General features: G+C 44.8%; 6 protein-coding genes across 6 annotated transcripts; 3 read left to right on the forward strand and 3 right to left on the reverse strand.

Moving 5' to 3' along the window:
• Positions 1-61: 61 nt before the first annotated feature.
• On the forward strand, positions 62-6,486 carry FOMMEDRAFT_88337 (Sec7-domain-containing protein; the record flags this gene model as incomplete). The annotated part of the gene is made up of 19 exons (XM_007268119.1): positions 62-1,129; positions 1,228-1,367; positions 1,426-1,699; positions 1,750-1,934; positions 1,990-2,622; positions 2,683-2,879; positions 2,934-3,256; positions 3,305-3,768; positions 3,821-3,926; positions 3,976-4,164; positions 4,219-4,392; positions 4,446-4,551; positions 4,608-4,947; positions 5,000-5,283; positions 5,336-5,542; positions 5,601-5,891; positions 5,953-6,094; positions 6,162-6,288; positions 6,349-6,486. The coding sequence occupies 19 exons, from the start codon at positions 62-64 to the stop codon at positions 6,484-6,486; spliced, it is 5,388 nt and encodes a 1,795-aa protein (XP_007268181.1).
• Positions 6,487-6,678: 192 nt separating this feature from the next.
• Positions 6,679-10,892, reverse strand: FOMMEDRAFT_141675 (uncharacterized protein). The gene is made up of 11 exons (XM_007268120.1): positions 10,759-10,892; positions 10,618-10,693; positions 10,383-10,559; positions 10,247-10,333; positions 10,012-10,194; positions 9,393-9,947; positions 9,041-9,336; positions 8,870-8,964; positions 7,131-8,807; positions 6,892-7,062; positions 6,679-6,837 (listed from the first exon to the last, which is right to left on the reverse strand). Exons 1-11 carry the CDS (start codon positions 10,881-10,883, stop codon positions 6,743-6,745), a joined length of 3,537 nt encoding a protein of 1,178 aa, XP_007268182.1. The 5' UTR covers positions 10,884-10,892; the 3' UTR covers positions 6,679-6,742.
• Positions 10,893-12,089: 1,197 nt separating this feature from the next.
• FOMMEDRAFT_90457 (uncharacterized protein) lies at positions 12,090-13,577 on the forward strand (the record flags this gene model as incomplete). The annotated part of the gene is made up of 3 exons (XM_007268121.1): positions 12,090-12,724; positions 12,782-13,403; positions 13,470-13,577. Coding segments are annotated over 3 exons (1,365 nt in total), but the record flags the coding sequence as incomplete, so codon positions are not given.
• A 430-nt stretch (positions 13,578-14,007) lies between these two features.
• FOMMEDRAFT_21373 (uncharacterized protein) lies at positions 14,008-15,398 on the reverse strand. The gene is made up of 9 exons (XM_007268122.1): positions 15,334-15,398; positions 15,170-15,257; positions 15,033-15,105; positions 14,913-14,980; positions 14,835-14,860; positions 14,643-14,776; positions 14,438-14,557; positions 14,327-14,373; positions 14,008-14,246 (listed from the first exon to the last, which is right to left on the reverse strand). Exons 1-9 carry the CDS (start codon positions 15,351-15,353, stop codon positions 14,154-14,156), a joined length of 669 nt encoding a protein of 222 aa, XP_007268184.1. The 5' UTR covers positions 15,354-15,398; the 3' UTR covers positions 14,008-14,153.
• Positions 15,399-15,657: 259 nt separating this feature from the next.
• Positions 15,658-16,666, reverse strand: FOMMEDRAFT_147607 (uncharacterized protein; the record flags this gene model as incomplete). The annotated part of the gene is made up of 2 exons (XM_007268123.1): positions 15,658-16,582; positions 16,615-16,666. The coding sequence occupies 2 exons, from the start codon at positions 16,664-16,666 to the stop codon at positions 16,251-16,253; spliced, it is 384 nt and encodes a 127-aa protein (XP_007268185.1). The 3' UTR covers positions 15,658-16,250.
• Positions 16,667-17,832: 1,166 nt separating this feature from the next.
• On the forward strand, positions 17,833-18,157 carry FOMMEDRAFT_34290 (uncharacterized protein; the record flags this gene model as incomplete). The annotated part of the gene is made up of 2 exons (XM_007268124.1): positions 17,833-17,894; positions 17,986-18,157. Coding segments are annotated over 2 exons (234 nt in total), but the record flags the coding sequence as incomplete, so codon positions are not given.
• Between the last annotated feature and the right edge of the window lie 5,742 nt (positions 18,158-23,899).

Consider the following 23,899-nt stretch of genomic DNA (forward strand, 5'->3'; position numbering starts at 1 on the left):
AACCTCCGTCAGCTTAGAAGAAGTAAACAATGATGCTTCACCTCGGGAGCTAGTTCATGATATGCCACCACCTCCGATCGAAAAGTCCTTACCGGTGGTTGGAGATGCCGAAAGGCGCAGAGATAGCGTTGAACGACAGCCGTCTGGAAGACCCAGTACGCCATTAACAGCTCGTCTATTTGGCAGAAAGAGTACATCGGAATCGGTTCACAGCCCTACTTCGTCTTTTGGCCATAATAGGAACCTCACCATGTCCCAAGGGAACACGGTATCCGTTGTGCTTATTTCAACTGCTTTGGAGACTATTGCTGCATCGCGAGAGGCAAAGCGGTCGACTCAGCTACGTGAAGCAGTCGATAATGCGCTTAACATGATCAAGTCTGGACAGGGTGGCGATAAACCACGCGAAATATTTGAACCTTTGCGTTTGGCTTGCGAAACAGGGAATGAAAAACTTCAGATCGCAAGCTTGGACTGTATCTCGAAGCTCATCTCTTACTCATTCTTCCTGGAGCCTGATGCACCGGCTGAGCACCAGCAGCTGGCTTCCCCACCAGCATCCCCAGCAAACCAACAATTTGCGAATGAATCTCAAGCAACTCTGCGCCAACCCACCCTTGTAGATATTGTTACCCATACAATCACTGCATGCCATACTGAGACCGCCCCTGATGCCGTCTCACTGCAAATTGTAAAGGCACTCCTCTCGCTGGTTCTATCCCCAACCCTGCTTGTCCATCAATCTTCGCTACTCAAGGCCGTGCGGACAGTATACAACATTTTCCTCCTGAGTTCTGATCCAGTTAACCAGACCGTTGCTCAGGGGGGTCTAACTCAAATGGTACATCATGTCTTTAGCCGGTGTAATTTGGGCAACTCGCGCAATGGATCTATGGATGGGAGTGTTCTACAGTCACCTAAGGCCGACACGGCGAGTTTAAAAAGCCGGTCGTCTTCTAAACGACCATCATTGACTCCATCGACCTCCGAGACGTATCCAGTCCCCCCGTTAACACCCTCGGATGAACGCTATGGACGCGAAGAAGAAGACGGACCTTCTCAGAAAGTGGAAGGAAGAAATTCGGTTGAGGCGTCGGTGGCTAATGCCTCCGTTATACGTGAAGTCGACGTCCAATCTCCAGGTTTAGGCAAGGCGACATTGTGCGTTGTATTTTCTGTACATTCTTCCATGAGCTCCGCTAAAACGTGTGCAGGCAAGCGTTCGAGAACCACAATGCAAGTGAGCACCTGGCCGAAGCCGATGACCACGTACACACTATCTCCACAAAAGACCTATTCTTTAAGGACGCGTTCCTCGTATTCCGTGCCCTTTGCAAATTAACGATGAAGAACCTTAATACGGAGAGGTAATGTCCCTTGCCAGTCTCCTTTATCCTGCGTTTATCCTTATCATTCTGTCAACAGCGAACGCGACTTGAGGTCGCACGCCATGCGTTCGAAACTCGTGTCATTGCACCTCGTGCTTACAATTCTAAACTCGCACATGCAAGTTTTTGTTGACCCCTCTTCCATCATCTACTCTGCATCAACCAATGAAGCGACATCCTTCATCAATGCAACGAAGCAATACTTGTGCCTAAGCTTGAGCCGAAATGCAGTCAGTCCCGTACCACAGGTCTTTGAGATTAGCGTGGAGATTTTCTGGAGACTCCTAACTGGAATGCGGACAAAACTCAAGGTACCATTAATCAGTCAAATGCAGCTATCCAATCTGACAGGATATTATAGAAAGAAATTGAAGTATTTTTCCACGAGATTTTTGTTCCCATTCTGGAAATGAAGACTGCGACATTGAAACAGAAGTCGGTCATTCTTGGAATGCTCCAACGTCTATGCCAGGAACCCCAAGCTCTGGTGGAAATTTACCTCAACTATGATTGCGATCGAGAAGCTGCCGATAACATCTATGAACAGTAGGTCTGCTTCAACATTTGGGCAATTCTAATTTTAATGGTTACGATATTTCAGTCTAATGAATACCCTTTCGAAAATATCGTCATCGCATTCGAATGCTCCGCCTCCCAAAGCAAGCGATCCTGCGAGTCCGGCTTTGAATCCTTCGACGAAGCACCAGTCACATAACATTCCTCCTGCCCTGAGCACCTCAGCTTTAGCTGTCCCAGGCAACGCCGATAACCAGAACCTTGGCCTGTCAGAGCAGCAACTTAAACGCCAGGGACTGGAATCCCTTGTTGCGGTTCTTCGATCACTGGTGACCTGGGGGACTGCTACCGGGAAAACTCTAAACAGTTCTGACACAACCCAGGATACTACAGTTCCTCCCACTGGGGGCTCCAATGCCGACGGCATGGTCTCAGACTCATCGCTGGACAAGTTGCCTGCTCCCACGAATGGTAGTGACGTATCAAGAGTGACTACGCCAGAGATTCCAGACGACCCTGGGAAATTTGAGAGTGCGAAGCAACGAAAGACGATCCTCCAGGACGGGATCCGGCGGTTCAATTATAAGCCCAAAAAAGGTGTTGAATTTCTAATACAGAATGGGTTCATTCCTAGCCGAGAGCCGGTGGAAGTTGCCAAGTTTCTCTTGAACACGGATGGCCTGAGCAAGGCAGTCATTGGCGAATATCTAGGAGAAGGGTAACTCACTATGTCTTGTTGAACATTCTGAATTTATGCTAATTTGATCGTCATATGAAGTGATGATGAGAACATTGCCACTATGCATGCCTTTGTGGACCAATTAGACTTCTCGGGAATGGCTTTCGTAGATGCCCTTCGCACGTTTTTGCAGACTTTCCGACTACCTGGGGAAGCACAAAAGATTGATCGATTCATGTTGAAGTTTTCCGAGAGGTATATTGCTGGGAATCCCCAGGCTTCGTTCGCAAATGCTGGTCAGTACAAATCAGTATGATAGACTGTAGAGTTGGTTCTGACGAATTTCAAAGACACGGCATACGTCCTATCATACTCGACTATCATGCTTAATACGGACGCCCATAATCCAGTAGTAAAGCAACGTATGACAAAAGCCGATTTTATCAAGAACAACAGAGGTATCAACGATGGTGCCGACCTTCCCGAGGAATTTCTCAGCGAAATTTTTGATGATATCCAGACAAACGAGATTCGTATGAAGGACGAAATGGATGCACAATTAGTCTTACCGACGCAAGGTCCAGGAATTGCCAATGCTCTTGCCAATGTTGGTCGTGATCTACAAAAGGAAGCATATGTTATGCAGTCTCTGGGTATGGCGAACAAAACCGAAGTAAGTCACTGGCATATTCTTTTAGCCTTATATTAAACCTTGCTGCAGGCACTCTTCAAAACTTTAATGCGCTCACAGAGACGGGGCTCCAAATGGAATGACCAGTTTTTCAGTGCTTCTCATTTTGTCCATGTCAGGCCCATGTTTGAAGTTGCTTGGATTCCATTCCTTGCCGGAATCTCGGGGCCCCTGACGGACACGGATGATCTGGAAGTTGTCGAGTTGTGTCTGGAAGGATTCAAGTGCGCCATACGAATCGCTTGCTTCTTCGACCTTGAACTCGAACGCAACGCTTTCGTTACAACGCTTGCCAAGTTTACATTCCTTAATAATTTAGGTGAAATGAAAGCGAAGAACATGGAAGCTATCAAGGCGCTATTGGATATTGCAGTTTCTGATGGCAACCATCTTCGAAGCTCGTGGCACGAAGTCCTGTCTTGTGTCAGTCAACTAGAGAGGATGCAGCTTGTCAGCAATGGGATAGAAATTCCCGAATCCAGTCGTGGTAAAGGGTATGAGCTATACTTTTTTCTGGGATTGTACAATACTCAACAAAATCTTCAGGAGAGCGAGGAAGATGCCTGCGGAAGAACTGGCTAACGAAAGTCGCTCCACTCACATCACTGTTGCGGCCGACATGGTTTTCTCACTAAGCCATTATCTGTCCGGAGTACGTTCACGTACGTCTAGCCGTACTCGTTCCTGACATCTGGTTTTAGACGGCTATTGTTGAATTTGTGCGCGCGCTCAGTGCCGTATCATGGGAAGAAATACAGTCTTCTGGCCTATCAGAACACCCACGACTATTCAGTCTGCAAAAGCTGGTAGAAATCTCGTATTACAATATGAACCGCATTCGTCTAGAGTGGTCTAATCTATGGGAAATCATTGGCGAACACTTCAATCAGGTTCGTCGCTTTATTGGACACTGGTTGACACCCTTCTAAGTTCTGTTATCGTAGGTTTGCTGCCACCACAATCCTCATGTTGGCTTCTTTGCATTGGATGCCTTGCGGCAACTCGCAATGAGATTCCTGGAAAAAGAAGAGCTCCCGCACTTTAAATTCCAGAAGGATTTCTTAAGGCCCTTCGAATACACAATGATCCATAACAACAATCCGGATGTCCGAGATATGGTTCGTCGATGGCGTTTAAGCGCCTATCTTGTGTGATTGACTACTTCTCATAGGTGCTACAATGTCTTCATCAAATGATTCAAGCGCGAGTACATAACTTCGTTTCTGGTTGGCGGACGCTTTTTAGCGTTTTCTCCGCCGCTTCGAAGGTTTTGACTGGTGAGAATGTTGTTTACATTTGAGTTCTTTTCCTAAGCGAAATTAATCTTCCCCAGAACGTGTTGTGAATTCTGCATTTGAATTGGTCACTCGGCTAAACAAGGAGCATTTTGCTGAAATCATTCGACATGGTGCATTCGCAGATCTCACGGTCTGTATCACTGACTTCTGTAAAGTCAGCAAATTCCAGAAGATCAGCCTTCTGGCGATTGGTATGCTTCGTGACGTTATACCAACAATGCTTTCTTGTCCGGATTGCGCATTGAATTCTCAGCCTTCCCAAGACGGCGCTCAATCACAGGCCGCCGACGATGCTATGATCAAGTTTTGGTACCCTGTTTTGTTCAGCTTTTACGACATTATAATGAATGGAGAAGATCTGGAAGTTCGACGATTGTATGTATCTACTCAATTTTAAGCAGAGATATCAGCTGACCTCGATGTTTAGAGCACTCAATTCGCTATTCACGACCCTCAAAACGCATGGGTCCACGTTCTCAGTAGAGTTTTGGGATACAGTTTGCCAGGAGCTGCTATTCCCCATATTTGCTGTCCTAAAGAGTTCTTCCGACCTATCTAGATGGAGCACCCAGGAAGACATGAGCGTTTGGCTTTCAACGACGATGATCCAGGCATTAAGAGATTTAATTGACTTGTACACGTTCTATTTCGAAACATTAGAACGATTCTTGGACGGGCTTCTAGATCTCCTATGCGTCTGCGTCTGTCAAGGTGTGTAACGAATCATGTCATTAGCAGCGCACAGAAGCTAATGTTTGCACAGAAAATGACACGCTCGCACGAATAGGGACGGCCTGCCTCCAGCAGCTGCTCGAAAACAATGTCAAGAAGCTCAGTGCTGGGCGGTGGGAACGAGTCGTGACAACATTCATTAAACTCTTCAGAACAACGACTCCTCACCAATTGTTTGACGAAAATTTACGAGGCGAGGTGGACGGAAGCAATACAGACGTTTCTGATACACCACCAGGTAATTACATGTTTCGTAAAGCCCTGCAGTTCTTTTACTTACGATACGATCTCGTAAGATTCAGGGCAGACGATCATCCCTGCACCTCTTACCGTTAACGGCGACACTAAGAACGGCGTTAAGATATCTGCCGGAGAACGGAAGCGCATCTTCAAGCAGATCATCGTCAAATGTGTATTGCAGCTCCTTCTCATCGAGACAACAAGCGAGCTTCTCCAAAATAACGAAGTTTACGATACTATACCTCCTGAGCATCTGCTTCGTCTAATGGGCGTTCTCGACCACAGTTATCAATTCGCTCGAATGTTCAATGAAGACAAGGAACTTCGAACTGCGCTTTGGAAAGTTGGTGCGTTAATTAAATCTACGTTCTCTATCTTGACTATTGGCTAAAGAGTTTGTATTACAAGGTTTTATGAAGCACCTTCCAAATTTGCTTAAGCAGGAGACGAGTAGTGCGGATACGCTGGTCACCGTACTTTCCCGGATGTATTATGATCCTCGTCCGCAACATTTGGCATTAAGGGCCCAAATAGCTGATAAATTCCTTCCGTTAGTGACCAATCGCACTTACCTCTGATTGCTTCCCGCTAATTGAGTAATTTCTTTACTATAAAAGACTTGGTTTAGGGGTTATTACAGACTTCAATAAACTCCGCATGGAGTCATCAGCCAAGAATATCTCTGCGTGGATGCCCGTAGTCGCACGAATCGTTCAGGGCTTCTGCGGACTCAGCGATAAAGCGGTTAGCTTCTTCTTTCCTTCCTCCCTCAAATCAGGAGCTATTATTGACTTTGTCATACAGTTTGGACGGTTCCTCCCTGCAACCTATCCTGCTGTGTCGGAACTCGTTGCACGCGATCTATCTTCAGAAGTCCGATCCCATCTTCGAGACTACTTCGTCCGAGTCGGACAATTCCAGGGTATCATAGAGCGTTCATGATTGATTCACGCACGTTATTTCCGTCCCTTTGTTTGCTTCAAACACGTTTTTTAACCAGTATACCAATATCACCTTCACGTGTCTCTTACAGGCATATCTTATTACCTACTGTCCTTTTTGCATGTTTTTTGTAACTCCATCCAATTAGCCATGTCTTTGGTTTTGCAATTTTTAATTTCGGTTTCAATAGTAGATATATCTCTTTCTCCTAAGTTCAAACGGGAATTGAGAATTAAAGCATACATACAGCAAGTAATTAGTAAAATGGTCCGGAATATCCGTTCTGGAAACCTGTTGTCGTTCCTTGCATGTTCCAGCCTGTAGGCTGTGGGCGTAAAGCATCGTATTTGTCTGAAAATAGACTAGACGTCAGACATGTAAATAACTAAGGGCCATGATACTTACTGCCAGATTGTGGTGCATTGTCATTTGCAAACGTGCCAGCCTTCATTTGAGCGAACACGTTGGCTGGTGCAGTGTTGTTGGGTGCATTGTTCGTCGGCAATGGCGGAATTGGTGGGACGGGAGGTGGCGGTGAAGCTATTTGGTTAAAGCCAGGATTGAAGCCAGTAACATCTGAAAGGAGACGCGTTAGTAAAAAAGAGACAAGACACGGAAAAGAAAGCAAACGTTAGAGTACATACTTGGTTGCAAAGGTCCAAATGCTCTTCCACCAGAGAAGGGGCCAGCACCAAGGGCACCTGGATAACTTGTAGTCTGCGCCATCATGGGCCCAGAACTTGGCAAGCCAGTCGGTTGAGGCTGAAGTCCTCCGCCAAAGCCAGAAGTAGGCTGAGCGTTCAAAGCGCCTGATATTCCTGTCGGTTGTGGTCCCATCGCACCCGGGAATCCTGTAGGTTGGGTATTGAGGAAAGGGGGCTGCGGCGATGGCGTGTTGAACGCTGGAGGGTTGCTGTGTGGACGCGTTGGGACGAATCCGTTGAAGCCTGTCGTTGTCGGTACGAGAGGGTGCAGAAGACCTTGGTTCGCGGGGACAGGTGCAAATGGCCCACGAGCACTGGTCTGCTGCGGGATTGCAGAGAGTTGCGGTTGTAGCTGGCCTATAGGTACCGGAGACGGGCCCATACCCATACCACTTTGGAAGCCAGGTGGCGGGGACATTACAGGCGGGGAAGTCACAGGTGGAGAAACAGCAGATACAGGCGCTGATGCTGGACCAGAGGGACTCTGTACTGTATTCTGCGTCTTCAACGCACTCAACCGTGCAAGCTGTTCAAAGACATCGGACTCCGTTGTACGTGCAAGACTGCTTCCCGTTGATGTCGCTGCTGCAGGAGCGGCTGGCGGAGGTGGTGCCGGTGGGGGAGCAGATGCTGCTGGAGGCTGTGTTTGAGTTGGAGGAGCTGAGGGCGCACGAGCTGTTGTAGTAGTAGTAGTTGCGGCTGCTGCTGCGGGTTGCGTCGAGCTCGGTCGATTTGTCCAAGCATCATCGTCAAAGCCACTGACAACTGGGGCTGCAGAGCTTGCTCTTGGCGGTCCAGTAACCGCGCTAGTAGGGGACAGAACTCGTGCTGTCGAGGGACTGTCATGTCGAGTGATTTGCGCTGACGCAGTAGTGATGGATTGGAGGTCAACGGTGGGTGGCAGCGTGCTTTTACTTGATTGCGGCCTACCTCTCCGCGTGTTATTCTTCAACACGCCACCAGGACCAGCAAACAGTCCGGGTGAAGTCGTCTGACGTTTTGGAGTGGTCTCGCCATTGGCCTCGTCCTCCTGCAACTTACGTGCAAGTTCCTCGTCTCTTTTCATCTGCTCTTCAAGTACCGACGTGGTACCACCTGGTGTCCGCGCAGCAATCGCCTTCGAGACTCTAATAATGTCGCCCTCACGTAGACCAATCGTACGCAAGGTCTGGGGCGTGATGTCGGGCAAGAGCGACTCGTCAATCTTGTCGCGCTCAAAGGAGGAAGCATATCTCGTGCAATCATCTAAGTCGCATCCTGCGTTCAGGAAGAATTCGAACCAATCAACACTCTTTCCCTTCTTAGGTGGTGTTGGTCGAGACTGAGCATCGGGATACAATGAGGCTCGTCGCATGGCAAGCGGTTCATCATCAGAACCGCCTGGAGACAGTGCTCTTGATGGCGCTTGAGCTTTGTCTTTCTCCTTTCCACCCTTCTGTCGGTCAATAAATTTCAAATCTTCCATTGACATTTTCTCCGCTGGCACTTCAATAACCACACCATTCGTCTTATGCAAACGGAGTTTGCCACCGGAGAAGCCTAAGAATTCGGCGTCGACCTTGAACTGACCAGTACGATCGTGCCAGGTGCGCACTCGATCCGGAGCAGGCTGGCTCCCTACAACAATCATATGAACGTTAAATGAATATGAATGCATGCGAATAGGGTGCGATACTCACGTGCTCTGTCGCTGGAACCTCGCCCTCTGGCATCACGAGAAGGGGATGTCCTTTCATCTTCAGACGGCCTCGGACGACTCCCAGATGCGCTCGCACTGCGAGGCAAAAATTAATTAGAAACATGAGACAAAACATGACCAGAAGGGAAATGAAATCCAGAAAGATACATACGGCCGGGACTGACGCGCTGCGCGTTTCCTTGCGGCTTCCTCCGCCTCCTCTTCGTCTCGCCTACGTCTCTCTTCTTCCTCTTTCATCTTTCTTTCACGTTCACGTTCACGCTCCTTGCGTTTGCGGTCTGCTTCAGCAGCTTCTGCTGCCATCTTCGCTCTGCGTTCTGCCTCGACACGCTTCCTCTCGGCCTCCTGTCGCTCACGCTCTCGTTGCTCTTCTTGCTCACGTTCAGCTTCCCGCGCTGCTTCTTCTTCAGCGTAGTCATTTGTCGCTCCATTCACGGCAGGACCAGACTGGACAGTCACATATTAGCAACATTTGCAATCCGAGAGTGTGAATAAGCGATCACCTTTTCCTCAAGTTCAACATAAGATGCCGGGACGACACCCTCATGGCCCAAGGCGTCTCGGACCTTCCACCATTCGTCACCATCCTTCTCCAGGACAATTAACCTGTCACCTTCTTGCACAGACAGTTCATCTTCACCATCCGCGTTGAAATCATACAGCACGGTGACCCATTCATGGCCATCATCCTCTTTATGCCTGTCATCCCTTGAACTAATGTATTCCCCCGGTTCGCTGTCTAGATCAGGCTCCCGAGGTGAGATGATTGAAGGTGGAGTCGACGCGAAATGTACGCTGACACCATTCTTCTTCGGCTTAGGCGAGGACCTCATTGCAGGTGCTTGTTCCTGTACTTCCTCAGTCGGTGTTTCAGGCTTAGGAGTAGATGCAGCCTTTGATGCATCCAATTTCTCAACGATCGCTTCTGCAGTATCCTTTGAACCGGCATTAAAATGAAGGTTGACTGGTGTCTCGCCAGCAATGTCGATGTGCACATGCTTTGACTTCTCAATATACGAGGATTGGACATCGCTTGTTGGCCACTTTTGTACAGGGGTCTGTCAAAAAGGAATTACAGCACATCTAAGCATTATAGTATATATTGAAGGGGAAGATATGTACCTTGTCCGATTCACTTGCGAAGAAAATCGCACCGTTACCGATACCGAGCGTACCCTTCTTTTTCTTGCCCTTCTTATCGACTTCGGAGACAGCCCAGGTTTGTATGCTGTCGTTCGGAGCCTTTGCATGAGAAGCCGCAACCCGCTCGGCGGGATCAATGTAAGGTGCAGACGGTCGTGGCGGCTATTAGAAATCAGCATTGTGGTTGATCAGTGTTAGCCAAGGTATCACGCACAGAAGGCGGAACAATGATAGCAGGAGCAGCCACTTCCTCCTCCTCTTCCTCCTGCTCCGGTTCTCCAATTGCTTCCGCATCCGCAGCCTAGCAAAAGTAAGATAAATATTACCACCTAGAATATTGTGTCAAGTACCTCGACATAACTCTCAGGCACGAACCCGGCCTTGCCGCCCTCGTTCTCGCTTTGCACGAGAAGCCAACCATCATCCGCATCAAAAGCAAGAAGTACCTCATCCTCCTTTATTGAAAGCTCTCCAGGAGCGGTTGCATCATAATCATATATTGCCTTCACCACCGACTTGTGCGGTGCCTGACCCAGCTATCATTGTTAGCTCATTTGGGCGCAGCTCTTGGAACGAACGACTCACAGGTTCAACGTAGGCAGCAGGCACCAGCCCGCCTTCATCCGACTCATCTGCATCCCTGGGTTTGACCTTCCACCAGCTGAGAAGAACGAGAATGATCAATATAGGGGATGGGGAACACATATGAGCTGATGCGGCACATACTCGTCATCGGTTCGCTCGATGAGGAAGAGGATTTGGTCCTCCTTGATGGCAATTTCCTCTGCAGAGTCTGGAGTATAGTCGTATGCTGCCCTGAGCACTGCGAGATACTGAGATTGAGAGGCCATGGACGCCGTACGCAACGTTGAGATGGAAAGAGTCCTACACGCGCAGAACCCACTTAGCTAATCGTGGGAATACGCGGCCTTATGCAGCTTATTAAGAATAGCCGAAAGACTCTTGCTTTCAGAATTCAGCTAAATGCTATTGGAGCACTTGCCTCTGTATCACGCAAAGCTCAGTTAAGCGGACACTATTGATATATGTTACAGTAGTTTTCAAGAAATTTACCACCAGCTTTTCAGAGAATAAGACTGCACCATGCCACCGACTATCATTGATTATCTTCCTTCATAGCAACACAGTTATTAGAAAACTAAGTTGGATTGCTTTCGAGGACGCCTGATGCAGCCTACCTTACACTTCAGGTGTGAACGACCAAAGCATGTCGGAGGAGACAAATGAACAAAGCAACTGGATCAGAAATTGCAATCGTTGAGAAATCGGAACGAGCAAATTGTCGGCTGAGGAGAAACCTGCAAGGTAAACAGACACAGAGAGTACTTATTTGCTAGCAGCAGAACTATGTAATACAAGAACGTCAGCAAAACTTGGATAAGTGACGTATAATATACAGGAAAGGCAACATAATTTTCACAAAATAAAAGTGATCAGCGCCAGATCAATAGATTACCTATTTACGCGTGCGGCGCATACATAAACCCTTCCTCCTCGTACCGTCATCTTCCCTCTTCCACCCTTCCCTCCTTCCTTCACAATGAGTAGGCTAAACTTCAATGCTGCAGAGTTTGTACCTGGTAAATTCCGTCCGCCAACCCAGCCGGGCCAGCCGGCGCAACCGCCACCTGCACCCATCGAGCGACCGATACAAGAGGAAGCGCCGAAGCCACCTCCAACGATCACGCTGAATATCGGAGGTAGCAAGCCCACACCACCACCTACGTCTGTACCTGCACCCGTGCCAGAACCATCGCCAGTACCCAATGCTCGTCCCGCGGCAGACCCAGCACCCATACCCACACCAAAAACCGCACAGTCCACTCCATCCAAAACACCAACTCCGGTGCCGTCAGAAAAGGGTGCTGCAAAATCCAAAACTTTCACTACAGAGCGCGCGAAGACAGATGCAAGCAAGATCGTTGATGACGTTCACGCTCATGCCGATCAGGAGACGCTGAAGGATCTCTTTGGTGATAGTAAGTATCGTTAGCTGGACGGTTAGATGCCTTAGGTCGTGTGCTTATATTTGGCCAGTCAAACAACATCTTAATATCGTATTCATCGGACACGTTGATGCTGGGAAGAGTACCATGGGCGGGAACATCCTTTTCCTAACTGGTATGGTAGATAAGCGGACAATGGAGAAGTACGAGAAAGAAGCGAAGGACGCTGGTAACGAGAGCTGGTATCTGTCGTGGGCACTAGATTCAACACCATCCGAGCGAGACAAGGGAAAGACCATCGAAGTCGGGAGAGGGTACTTCGAAACCGATACACGACGTTACACAATCCTCGATGCACCTGGTCACAAAACCTACGTTCCGAACATGATTTCTGGTGCCGCGCAAGCAGATGTCTCCGTACTCGTCGTCTCCGCTCGAAAGGGCGAGTTTGAAACTGGATTCGAGAAGGGCGGTCAGACTCGTGAACATGTTATGCTCGTCAAGACGGCTGGTGTCGCGAAGCTTGTCATCGCAATTAATAAGATGGACGATACGACTGTACAATGGGACAAGGCGCGATACGATGAGATAGTCAACAAGATCACTCCATTCATCAAGGCATCTGGTTACAACCCGAAGACCGACTTACTTTTCGTCCCCGTATCTGCTCAGACTGGCCAAAACTTGAAGGATAGAGTATCCAAGAGCGTCGCTCCCTGGTATGAGTGAGTTATCCGTTATTTTTCTCCTGATTTTCAATTGTGTGCTGACACCCCGATAAGTGGTCCTTCCCTCCTCGAGCTCCTCGACAAAATGCCCATGGTCAACCGAAAAGTCCTCGGCCCTCTCATGCTCCCCATCGCAGAGAAATACAAAGACATGGGTACGATCGTCGTCGGGAAGATCGAATCCGGCAGACTACAGCGTAACGACACACTCGTCCTAATGCCCAACCGCACAACAGTCGAAGTATCAACAATCTACAACGAGCTAGAAGACGAAGTTCTAAGCGCAATATGCGGAGACAACGCGCGAATCCGACTCAAAGGTGTTGACGACGAGGATATCAGTACAGGATTCGTACTCACCTCACCATCCAATCCCGTACACGCCGTTCGACAATTCGAAGCACAACTCGCGATTCTCGAACATAAGAACATCATTTGTGCTGGGTATAGTGCTGTTATGCATGTTCACACGCTAGCGGAAGAGGTCAACCTCGCTGCGCTCCTGCATTATTTCGATAAAGCGACTGGTCGTAAGTCAAAGAAACCTCCACAATTTGCGAAGAGGGGACAAAAGATCGTTGCGCTCATCGAGACTGCGCAACCGATATGTATCGAAAAGTTTGCAGATCATCCACAAATGGGTAGATTCACTTTACGAGACGAAGGTATGTGTACCGTCTTACTTTCGTTTTTGCTGTGGAGGATTGTGGGTGTTGATTTATGATTATAATTGATAGGCAAGACGGTTGCGATTGGAAAAGTAACGAAGTTAATAGAGTCACCTCTTGACTTATCGGAGAATATCGCGAACTTGGCGTTAGGAGGACCCAGTGCTAACTCTACTGCTTGAGCGTGCTAACGCTCATATTGCTCGTCGTCCACACATTATGGCGAGAGCTTGCGAGAGGGAGATTTTACGCGATTGTAGCTGTAGCCACCGTGTAAGAAGGCTGTGATTATCAATTAGAAGTGCTGTACAAGTGTCATTGCAGAACACAGTTATGGAGGGAGAAACTCCCAAAAGTCTGTCTGAGGGTCAAAGAGTGAGAGGAAAGCATGATCTGTGTAGTACAGCACAAGGTTTCGCTGGTCAGCAATTTTTCTAGCAGACACTAAACATAGCCGAAGCGAATCATTCGATCCAGCTTGTCTTCTTCTATATCGTGTATGCGTATTGACGAGTAACAAGACAACTACGTGGAGTATACAGTTGCTACGTGCTAACCATCATTCGAGCTGATCCATATCGAAACAGCAAAAGGTATGCAAGTTACTGCAATCGTCGTCTACATCAAAATTTGTTCTCCAACAGGATATGGATGGGAAAGTACATGGTATCGTTACAGCTGGATAAACGTCCAGTCGAATGTTGATGATATAGAAAAGTCGGGGAGAAGAGGGAGAAGAGGAAGAAGAGAAACTGCGGTTACCGAGGCAAAGGCAAAGGCTTGTCCTCAGCTAAGATCGCTTCGTTGAGTTCATCAAGTGGTGCAAGCTCTTTCTTGTCGACTAGATCGAACTGCAGAATGTAACAAAGTCGAGGAGGTGAGTTAAATAAATAGATAGAATTATTTGGTGAGGTGAGAGGTTCGGACTCACCTCGTTGATGAATAGGAAGAAATGACGGTAGCTGGTATTCAAGTGCGCTAGAAGGTGAAGTTGCGATAGATCAGACGGGCTGTTCAGACAATTGGAGAATCGAGGACAAACCTTCGATCCCGAGTGCACAAATCTGGTCAAAGTGATTGCTGTATAAATGAGCATACACTCGGAACAACCTTCGTGTGATCGTCCGAACTGTGTCACGAAAGTTCTTAGGGAATGGTATGCCTGTTATACATAACAATAGCATAGAGAATCAATCAAAACTGCTCGTCAGAGTCTCGTTCACGACTCATTTAAGGGGAATACTTACCGATCTTGTTGGGAAAGACAGCTTCATCGTCTAGGAGCGATTGCGCCCAGTTCATCAATGCATCGACGTAATCCGGTGCTGGCAACTTGGTCGGCCGCTTGAATCTCGCGCCGTCTTCCCAAAGGTATTCATAACTGTTCAACAGTCAAGTAAGATGAGGGGCGATATCCGGAAAGTAATGTATAAAGGTACCGGGGGCCAGCAGACATGATCGGGCACTACACGATCCTATCAACACGCATATTCACAAACGAGAAGTAACGTGCATACCTCCTGAGGAGTACAGAACTCAGTCACCGTCCCGTACAACATGTTCAGATGATTAAAGAAGTCGACAGCTAACTAGCCGTCAGTAAATCCACATTATCAGAAACATCAAGATCAACATACTGTGTACCGCAAGCCATTCGTTAGTATCCTCGCCTTCCGGGAGTAGCACTGCTTGACGGAGGTTCCCCGACCCCTGTAGGCGCACCGGCCGTCAATTTCCCCTGCACTTGCGTGGATTTACTTATTGCCGTTCTCACCAGGGTTGCTTCAGCATATTTACGCAGCTGGTACTGCTTTGTGCCTTCCGGCGCGTCCTTGCGCGGCTTGAAGGTCCGAGTCTTCCCACTATAATAAAAAAAACGTCGTTGGAAAGTAAAATCAGCATAATTGATCATTTTCTAGATTGACGGGCAATCCTTACAGGCCAAAGAATGAAGACATTGCAAATGTAGTTGGAGAGAGAGAATGAATAGGAGGCGGCGCTGGTTTGTTCGCAGGGCGCGGTGAGTTGTGACAGGCACGCGTCTCTAGCATTTTATGCGCTGAAACGCAAGCTCGTGACTGACTTGACCTCTTACTCTCACCTCCATATTGCCGTGTCCTTGCCGACTTACTAGTAGTCTCTTCAGTCCCTGGACCTCACCGTCTATACTTTCAAATAATACGCCAAAAGAAATCGCAATCTCCACAATCAACCTCGCGGGTGACGTGAAATCAACCTCCCACCCTCTCGACTATTCAGTGCATACACTCAATATGCTGAGGCGATCTTCCTTGCTACATGGACTTGTACACTTCACCATCAGATGCTAACTAATTGGACTGTTGGTTCCTCTGCATAGAATGCTCATCCGAAGGCGACACCCTTCCTCCGTCAAGAGTCTGCATTCTGATACTATTCTCCGTTCCGGCAATTCAATTCCCTGCGTCGGTCTGCAAGATCGCTGCATTTCTTTCGCCGTGGCCCCGTACATATGATATGATATAATCGCGTTTCATGACGGCGAGTGTGCGAAATATTACACTGGTTTGGAGTTGCTGGAGGGTCTCCGTGATACAAGCACATAATATAATCAACCGCAAAGCATCATACGGAGCGGCGAACTTGGCGAATCGTGGAATTTCTGGTAATAGGCATCATGCTGCAGCGTCGCAGCTGCCGTCGCATCTTGAAATATGTCCCGCTCTGTAATTCATGAAACAGCCGGACTTCTAGGATTGACGGGTGAAAACTATATAAACGATAGTCTCGGGGCTGTCTATTCATCTCACCTCACAAAGTGCCGTTTAATTCTCTACGAAACTTCTGCACTGTATACTCGCAACGATGAAATTCTCCTACGCTTCCGCAATCTCCGCCGTCGTCACCTCTCTGTTCCTCGCGAGCCAGGTTGGCGCTGCGACCATCGTCTGTGACCACATCTGCCTCCCAGGCGAGACTGGCTGCTGCGTTCCGGCCCCAACCTCGACTTCCTCGACTCCGGTCCTGAGATGTGACCATTTCTGCCTCCCCGGTGAAACTGGTTGCTGCATTCCACCTCCGACGCCGACTCCTACCCTCGAGGAAAGAGCTTGCCAGCACTTCTGCCTCCCTGGAGAGACCGGGTGCTGTATCCCTCCCCCGACCACTACGCCGTCTTCTTGAAGGCTACTGCGGGTTGGTGTTTCGGCTCCATGAAAAGATATTGAGTAGGACATTTACATCCGAGCAAGTCTGTCCCTGGTTTACTTATTTTTATTGCTACAGGATGCATGATTGCAGTGAAATAAATCTGACAGCGGTGGTTATGCAGGATAAGTAGAGGCATATATGTGGGCCAAACACGTGGAACAATCTTTGTCACGTCAACTTGAATAATTGTACCTAAAGTGCACGGGTTGTAATATAAACTATATCTCATGTTTATTAAGATTGTGTGAAAGATACTCAATAGGGAGATGTCTCACAGTTGTGCACTTCACCTTCAGTAGTGATGTATTGTGTAAGTGTATTTGGTTAAGCTCACAAAGCTGCATTGCAGAAATACTGTACAAAGGTGGTAGACTTGTGTTGCATTGTTTGAGGCTACTGAATTTGTACTATATCAATTTGTTGGGTTAGATTGTGAGGAGCTATCTGTTAGGCCCTTATTCCTACACGATTATATGCTGCATTTGGCAGGGAACTGGGAATGCTGCAAATGCAAAATCAATTGTGTCGATCCCCGATTGCCTAGGATGGATACCACTGCCATGTTTGGGTTGTGGCCAAATCCACTATCCAATCTACTGTCAACTAGACTCAACCTTGACATCACAAGAACAGAACAGCAAACCACGAAATTCAGAAGACTGCAAGGAACTTACATGCGTTATACCAACGAAACCAGATTGCTTAGGGACATTTTTCTTTGAGTATATTTAATTGAAAACCACGAGTAGTCTTTTTCTGCATTGGCTCTTCTCCAGTTCGGTTCATCTAGCTGCTGAACGGTACAAGGTAAACTAATCACAAACGCCTTTTCTAAGCACGTGTATAATTGTAAACGTTCAAAGATAGCAGGTCTCAATCCAGAAATGACACCATATTGGATGGTAGGCTGAGACGTCTGGTCTAAACTGGAATCAGAGACCGACAAACCCGTTCGATGGCTGGTCTTTACTAGACTCCCAGCTCAGCGTCGTCCATCATTTCGCAGAGACCCATTTTCACATCCATTTTCATATTCCTCAGGCACATAGTCCTACCTCCGTTTCTACACCTGTAACTCAACTACACGGCTCATCTGCGATGAAGCTTGCTGGCACGCTTCTCATGACCCCAGCGGTCCTCTCTTCAGTCCAAGGTCTTATAGCTAAAGATACAGGATCAGATTTCTCTCCACCGCAACGTCCTGCTATCGGCTGGCAGCCTGTCCCTGCGCCGAAAGTGCCGTATGTACCGATAACGTATCCGAGGCATGGAGAAGTATGGCTTGCTGCGACGCATCATAATGTTACCTGGTGCGTACCGAAAGTATTTTCCCTTATTCTGATGTTCTGCGGAGCTTTGAATCTACTGAGACTGATTACCGGATTGAATTCTTGTTTGTAGGGACACGACAGAAGTACCCAAAGATCGAGAGTTCACCAAGACAGCGATATTCCTGGCCAAAGAAGGAGAAGTAATCTCTGACGAACCACTTGCGTCGAACTTCTCGTTGCTCGATGGCCGAGTCCAGATTCAGACTCCCACCGAGGCCAGTGGAGATGATTTCCAAGTCATTCGTACGTATTCACCTTCACCCTCTCTTGAACTTGACAAGGAGTATATGCCTTGTAGTAAACAAAAGAGCTACCTAACTGATTCACGGTTTACTTGTACTTTAGTATTTGCGGAACATGGAAGCGACGACGACCCCGGAAGTTACAGCGCAGACTACGCCATTATTCAGCTCCCTTAGACACCTTAACGTACTTTAAGCTATACATCTGTGGATCCGGACCTTTCGTTTTTTTGGACTACAGCTAGCTTGTGGATAGCGTTTCGTCGTCGTATTCGACATTTTACTCGTCTTTTGGATGGTTTACTTTTGCATGTAGCTCACTGTTTTTTCTTACATCCGCTTTTCGTTGCCTTTCTTGGAGACATTTCATTTCGGGCCTTCTCCTCAGGCATGGGCCTGGGAGTTATTTATGGTTGTTATTTTCTTCATTTCTTATCGTAATCCTGTACTTTATTACTGTATAACTGGTTATATCATGTACTAGGATATTTGCTATCACGCTCAACTCATAGAACCATTACATCACGCGAGTGTAGCATATATCCGCCTCTTGAGTCTCGAAACAGTATCAGTCTCTGCTTCTCCTCTCAGGTTCACCAAACAATTATAGCCCTACACTGAAACTGGCCAAGGTCCAGTCTAGAACTCATTGACGTCATGGTGCTTTATTAATAACTTTTCCCAATTGCCTAGAATCCGATCGCCGGAATGACCTATTGGCCGTTTAGACTGATAGATATCATTATTACAGCATCAAGGTATCAATCCTCAAATTTCAAGAAGTCAAGAATATCAGTTGGGGGAGATCATAATCATGATCAACAATCACAGTTACATTGTTAGACATGATGATTTAAACACACAGAATGACAAAAGTAGACACTGAGGTTGGCAATTCACAGGTTCACAGGCACAGAGGAAGGAGTTGAGGAAGTACTACTACTAGACACTGGACACACCACGTAGTAGACAGCAACGAAAACGAAAAGTGGGGTGCAATCTTCACTCCTTCTGGTCTGTTGTATTTGATTCAGTTTAATTTCTCTTCCTGCATGCACTTCTCGAACCTAAGTAAAACTCGCACTATCATCGAGAGTCGGTCAATTTCAAGACGACTCTTCCTGTGACCTCCATGTCTGTGGGTTTTTTCCCACGCTTGGAGTGAGGGGAGTCGACACCCGCAATGTGTCGGTCAACACAGTCCCAGCAATGCCTAGTCATAGGCAGCTCACCCACTGGCTGTACCAACTTTCAGTACTAGTCTACTCCTTTGGCAGACACCCGATCACCTTTGATTGTGGTTGATGCCTCCCAACTTCCTACATGTACAGCCTTTTTGTTTCTTTTTTAATTTCAAGCTGTTACATACCCTTTTATCTTTCTTAAAAGGCTCAGGGGATTGTCTTGAGTTGGTTGTGTTGCTTGATACTGGTGCATTTGAGGTGTACCCCTAGTGTTTGGCTGGGAGTTAGTGATGTGGTTTGAGAGTCCCTGTGCTCTCACTACTCCTGACAGTACCCCTTCCTAGGCTGGGTCCTCATATGACAATGTGAGAGCAATCATCCCTTCCCATTGCCCTCTGTAAGCCTGTCTTCCTTCTTTTATTTTTATTAGATTGTGCTCTGGATTAGGAAATCCCTAATTGCCTTATGTAGAATTACTGTACTTGGAATGTCTTGGATTATCAGACTTCACTATGTAGTATATAAGGTAGATACTTGCTTGATATCTCAATTAGAGAGAGTACTTGGGGCACTCCTGCTACACTTGTTAAAAGGTTATGAGCCTTAGTACTCATTGAATGCCTCTACACACTCACTCTTACAGAATGCCTTTGCCTCCTGCCAGACCACCAAGCCCAAGACCTCCCTCTCCCCCCAAACTCATTACAATGTTGTCTATAATGCATACCTTTGTTAATGCTATGATGAAGGACTCTGACATTACAAAGTTCTTTGAGGGAACAGAAAAGTTGGCTAGTGTGAAGGGATACAAGATATAGTGCTTGTGTATACACAGTACACTCACTACTATAATGCTCTTAGACCATCTAGAGCACAATCCCCCTTCCTCCAATGATGCTGGCATATGTACAGGTAATGTTTTGTATCATTGTATAACAAAAACAATAACTGATACAATTTATACAAACTTTACAACACATACAAGTGTTAGAAGTCTTATGAAGGTGCTTTCTGAACAATACAATGTTCAAACAATGATGACACATACTGTAGACATATCCACATTGTTTACAGTAAAAGGGTATGTATCACAGTTTGATAAGACATTAGACAACATTAAACAAATCTACAGACAGTTGTCTACACATAATAAAGCCCTCAATAACAATACATACATCTCAGCAATTAATCTTGCTACTCCTTGTGAGTATAGATGGGTAGTAACAATGCTAGACAGGCAGATTACCCATTATAATCAACTACCAACAGTTACAGTAGCTCAGAAAGATGTTCTGACACCAGCTAAGCTGATACACAAATTACAAAACACATATACTAAGTATCATTCTCAGTACTCTCAAACAAAACAAGATACTGAACAAGACAGCCTACAAACAAAAGGCAAAAGTGTAGCTAAAGGCAAAACAAAGTCTTACAATAAAGTTAAATGCTACAACTGTAACAAGTACAGGCATATGTCAAAAGACTGCTGAAATCCTCCAATAAGCAAAACAACAGAAGCTTGAAAGAAAAAGCATAGGCAAACAGCTACTACTTCTACTACTACTACTACACTGTCTCAACCTGCACTTAATACAGTAGTATTCATTGGAGACAATAATGAAACAGTATTCATTGAAGACATTAATGAAATGCTAATGCTAGAGTCTGTAATTGTAGAAGCCTCAGCATCAAGTTCTAGCAGCTTACCCATTCAATCTGCTCTATCTACTGAATCTAATGTATTTTCAGCATTCAAAGTACAAGAGGAAGGTGTCATGCAAGTAGACAATTTCATGAACTCATTTGACAATACAAAAGAAGTCATTAAAGAGTTCAATTATGATCCAAACATATGTATTAACACAATACATTGTAATGATACTGAACTAATACATTGTATTAATATATTGGACTCTGGTACAAATGTACACACTACTCCATACTTGTTCTGTCTTACAAATGTTTGGAACTCAACCCTAATAAACATTACAATTGTGAATAAATTGTCATTCACACTTAGCAAAAGTGGAGTAATAACATTTAATGTAAAACTATAAAACAAAGCTGATGAGCATACAAAGGTGAATACAATTTCACTACAAAACATATACTATCATCCCAATCTGAACTTCATACTTGTTAGTGAAGCACTATTATACAAAGTAGGATATGTTTTAATGAAAACAAACAATGAATGTATTATTTATTCTCCTACTCATACAAAGATTGGTGAAATACATGTACAAAATAACTTGTATATGATAGTTTCTCATTATAATAAACAATCTATTAACACAATCACTATTGTTGATTTACATCAACAAATGGGTCATGTTAATTTCAATTACTTGCACAAACTCATACAAGAGTATCCTGAGATTATAAGTCAAAGGATAACAGACAATAAAAATGTACAGTGTACAGATTGTATCAAAGCAAACATACAATGCAATGAAATACCAAAAATACAAACAACACCTCTTACACAATTCTATGGAGATCATCTCTATATTGATATATGGGGACCTGCCCCAGTACAAGCTTACAGCAAGTACAAATATCTTTTTACTATTGTAGATGATGCTACACAATAGGTAACTATGCTACCTATGTAGCATAAAAGCAATGCTTTCACTGAATATGTAAAGTATACAATGAAACTCTTTATACAGTACAGTATAAGAGTAAAAACTCTCCAAAGTGATAACAATACAGTGTTCCTAAGTAAAGACTTCACTACATACATTGAAAGTCAAGGAATAATACATAGATTAACAGTACACAATACACTGTAGCAGAACAGAGTTGCAGAATGTATGTATAAGACTATCTTTAACAGTGTATGTATGTGTCTGTTATCAGCAAAATTACCTATAAAATTCTGGGTATATGTGGTACAATATTAAACGTTTATTTATAACAGAATGCTGAGAGTTGCTATTAATTTTGCAATGCTATATTACAAACAGTATAACAAACATTATCAAATAGATAATATACAAGAATTCAGCACATATTGTATTATACAGAACGAACAAATGTATAAACTACAACCTAGAGGCTAACACACACAATAGCTAGGTTATGATAACAACAGTAAAGGTCACTTAGTGTGCTATGATAATAAAATTACTGTTGAGCACAATGTACAATTCATAGACAAACCAATGTCTAGGATTGAAGGGGAGAATAATCATAACAATAATACATCAAACAACAATGAAACTCTTTCTAATAACAATAATAAAGATAAAGAACCTGTCATACAATGCTCTACACAAGAGTGAAGACTGGTTAAACAAACTATAGGTTTAAATTACAAAGACAATATAAACCTAGCTATGTATCTAACAGAATTTAACAAATTCCTTAACAAAGTCTATAATGATCTATTAATGTATTACAATACTATAATGTGTATAGACAAAGAACAATGGATCAAAGTTATGAAGGATGAAATACAGTCACTTCAACAACAAAATGCATGGATATATACTATCCCCTTTACAAATACAAATGTAATTGGAATGAAATTTGTCTATAAAATCAAAAGACTGGCTAACAGCCAAATAGACAAATATAAAGTATGATTTGTAGTGTAAGGATACACTCAAAAGAATGGAATAGACTTCTATTCTAATGACTTATTTGCTCTAGTAACTAAACTATCAACAGTACAATTATTATTATCTTGGGCAGCATCTAAGAACTACAAAATACATTAGATAGATGTAAAATCTGCATATCTTTACAGAGAATTAAATGAGGACAAACTCATCTATGTGAAACTGCTGTTAGGCAGGCTACTTACAGATATTAAACCTGGACAGGTGTTACACTTAAATAAAGTGTTATACAGATTGAAACAAGCAGGTAGACAATAGTACAAGAAGATTACTGAACTACTACTTAAGATTGGATTAGAACAAGCTAATTATGATTATACTGTATTTTACAAGAAACAAAATAATAAAACAATTCTTGTAACATTTATGTATGTCAACAATATTACAATTATTAGCAAAACTATTGCTATAATAACAGTATTTAAACATACATTAAGACAACACATTGTATTTACTAACAGTAACAAAATACATTAGTTACTTAGTATTGAAATAAGCTGAGATAGACTACAACAAACAATTAGCTTATAGCAAAAGTATTATATTGAAAGTATAATCAAGTGTTACTACTTTGAAAACAAAAAGGCACTACAAACACCTATTACTCCTGGAATAGATCTATCTAACAATACAAACAATACATACAATACAAACAAAAGTAATAATGAAACAATACTATACATGAATATGGTAGGATTGTTAAGATATGTTGTAGACTGTACACAGTCAGACATATCCTATATTACTGGGCAATTAGCACACTACTTACAAAAGCCCTAAATGTATTACTACAAAGTAGTGAAACATTACTTTGTGTATTTAAAATATACAACAAATTGTTGGCTTCAACTTGGAAGCACAAACACTTTAAAACTACAAGGCTATTGTGATACAGACAGATGAATGACAGAAGGACATAAAGTAATAAA

The sequence above is a fragment of the Fomitiporia mediterranea genome, assembly GCF_000271605.1.
Source record: "Fomitiporia mediterranea MF3/22 unplaced genomic scaffold FOMMEscaffold_8, whole genome shotgun sequence".
NCBI classification, from domain to species: Eukaryota; Fungi; Basidiomycota; class Agaricomycetes; order Hymenochaetales; family Hymenochaetaceae; genus Fomitiporia; species Fomitiporia mediterranea.

Excerpts from the sequence above, each read along its gene's own strand:
- FOMMEDRAFT_21373 (XM_007268122.1), bottom strand. The coding sequence starts at position 15,353 with ATGTCTTCATTCTTTGGCCT. Across the intron at positions 14,777-14,834 it reads ATCATGTCTGCTGGCCCCCG|TTATGAATACCTTTGGGAAG; the intron begins GTACCTTTATAC and ends ACTGTTGAACAG. Across the intron at positions 14,247-14,326 it reads TCTTCCTATTCATCAACGAG|TTCGATCTAGTCGACAAGAA; the intron begins GTGAGTCCGAAC and ends TACATTCTGCAG.
- FOMMEDRAFT_141675 (XM_007268120.1), bottom strand. The coding sequence starts at position 10,883 with ATGGCCTCTCAATCTCAGTATCTCGCAGTGCTCAGGGCAGCATACGAC. Across the intron at positions 8,808-8,869 it reads AGGTTCCAGCGACAGAGCAC|GGAGCCAGCCTGCTCCGGAT; the intron begins GTGAGTATCGCA and ends TGATTGTTGTAG. Across the intron at positions 7,063-7,130 it reads ATTTGGACCTTTGCAACCAA|ATGTTACTGGCTTCAATCCT; the intron begins GTATGTACTCTA and ends GTCTCCTTTCAG.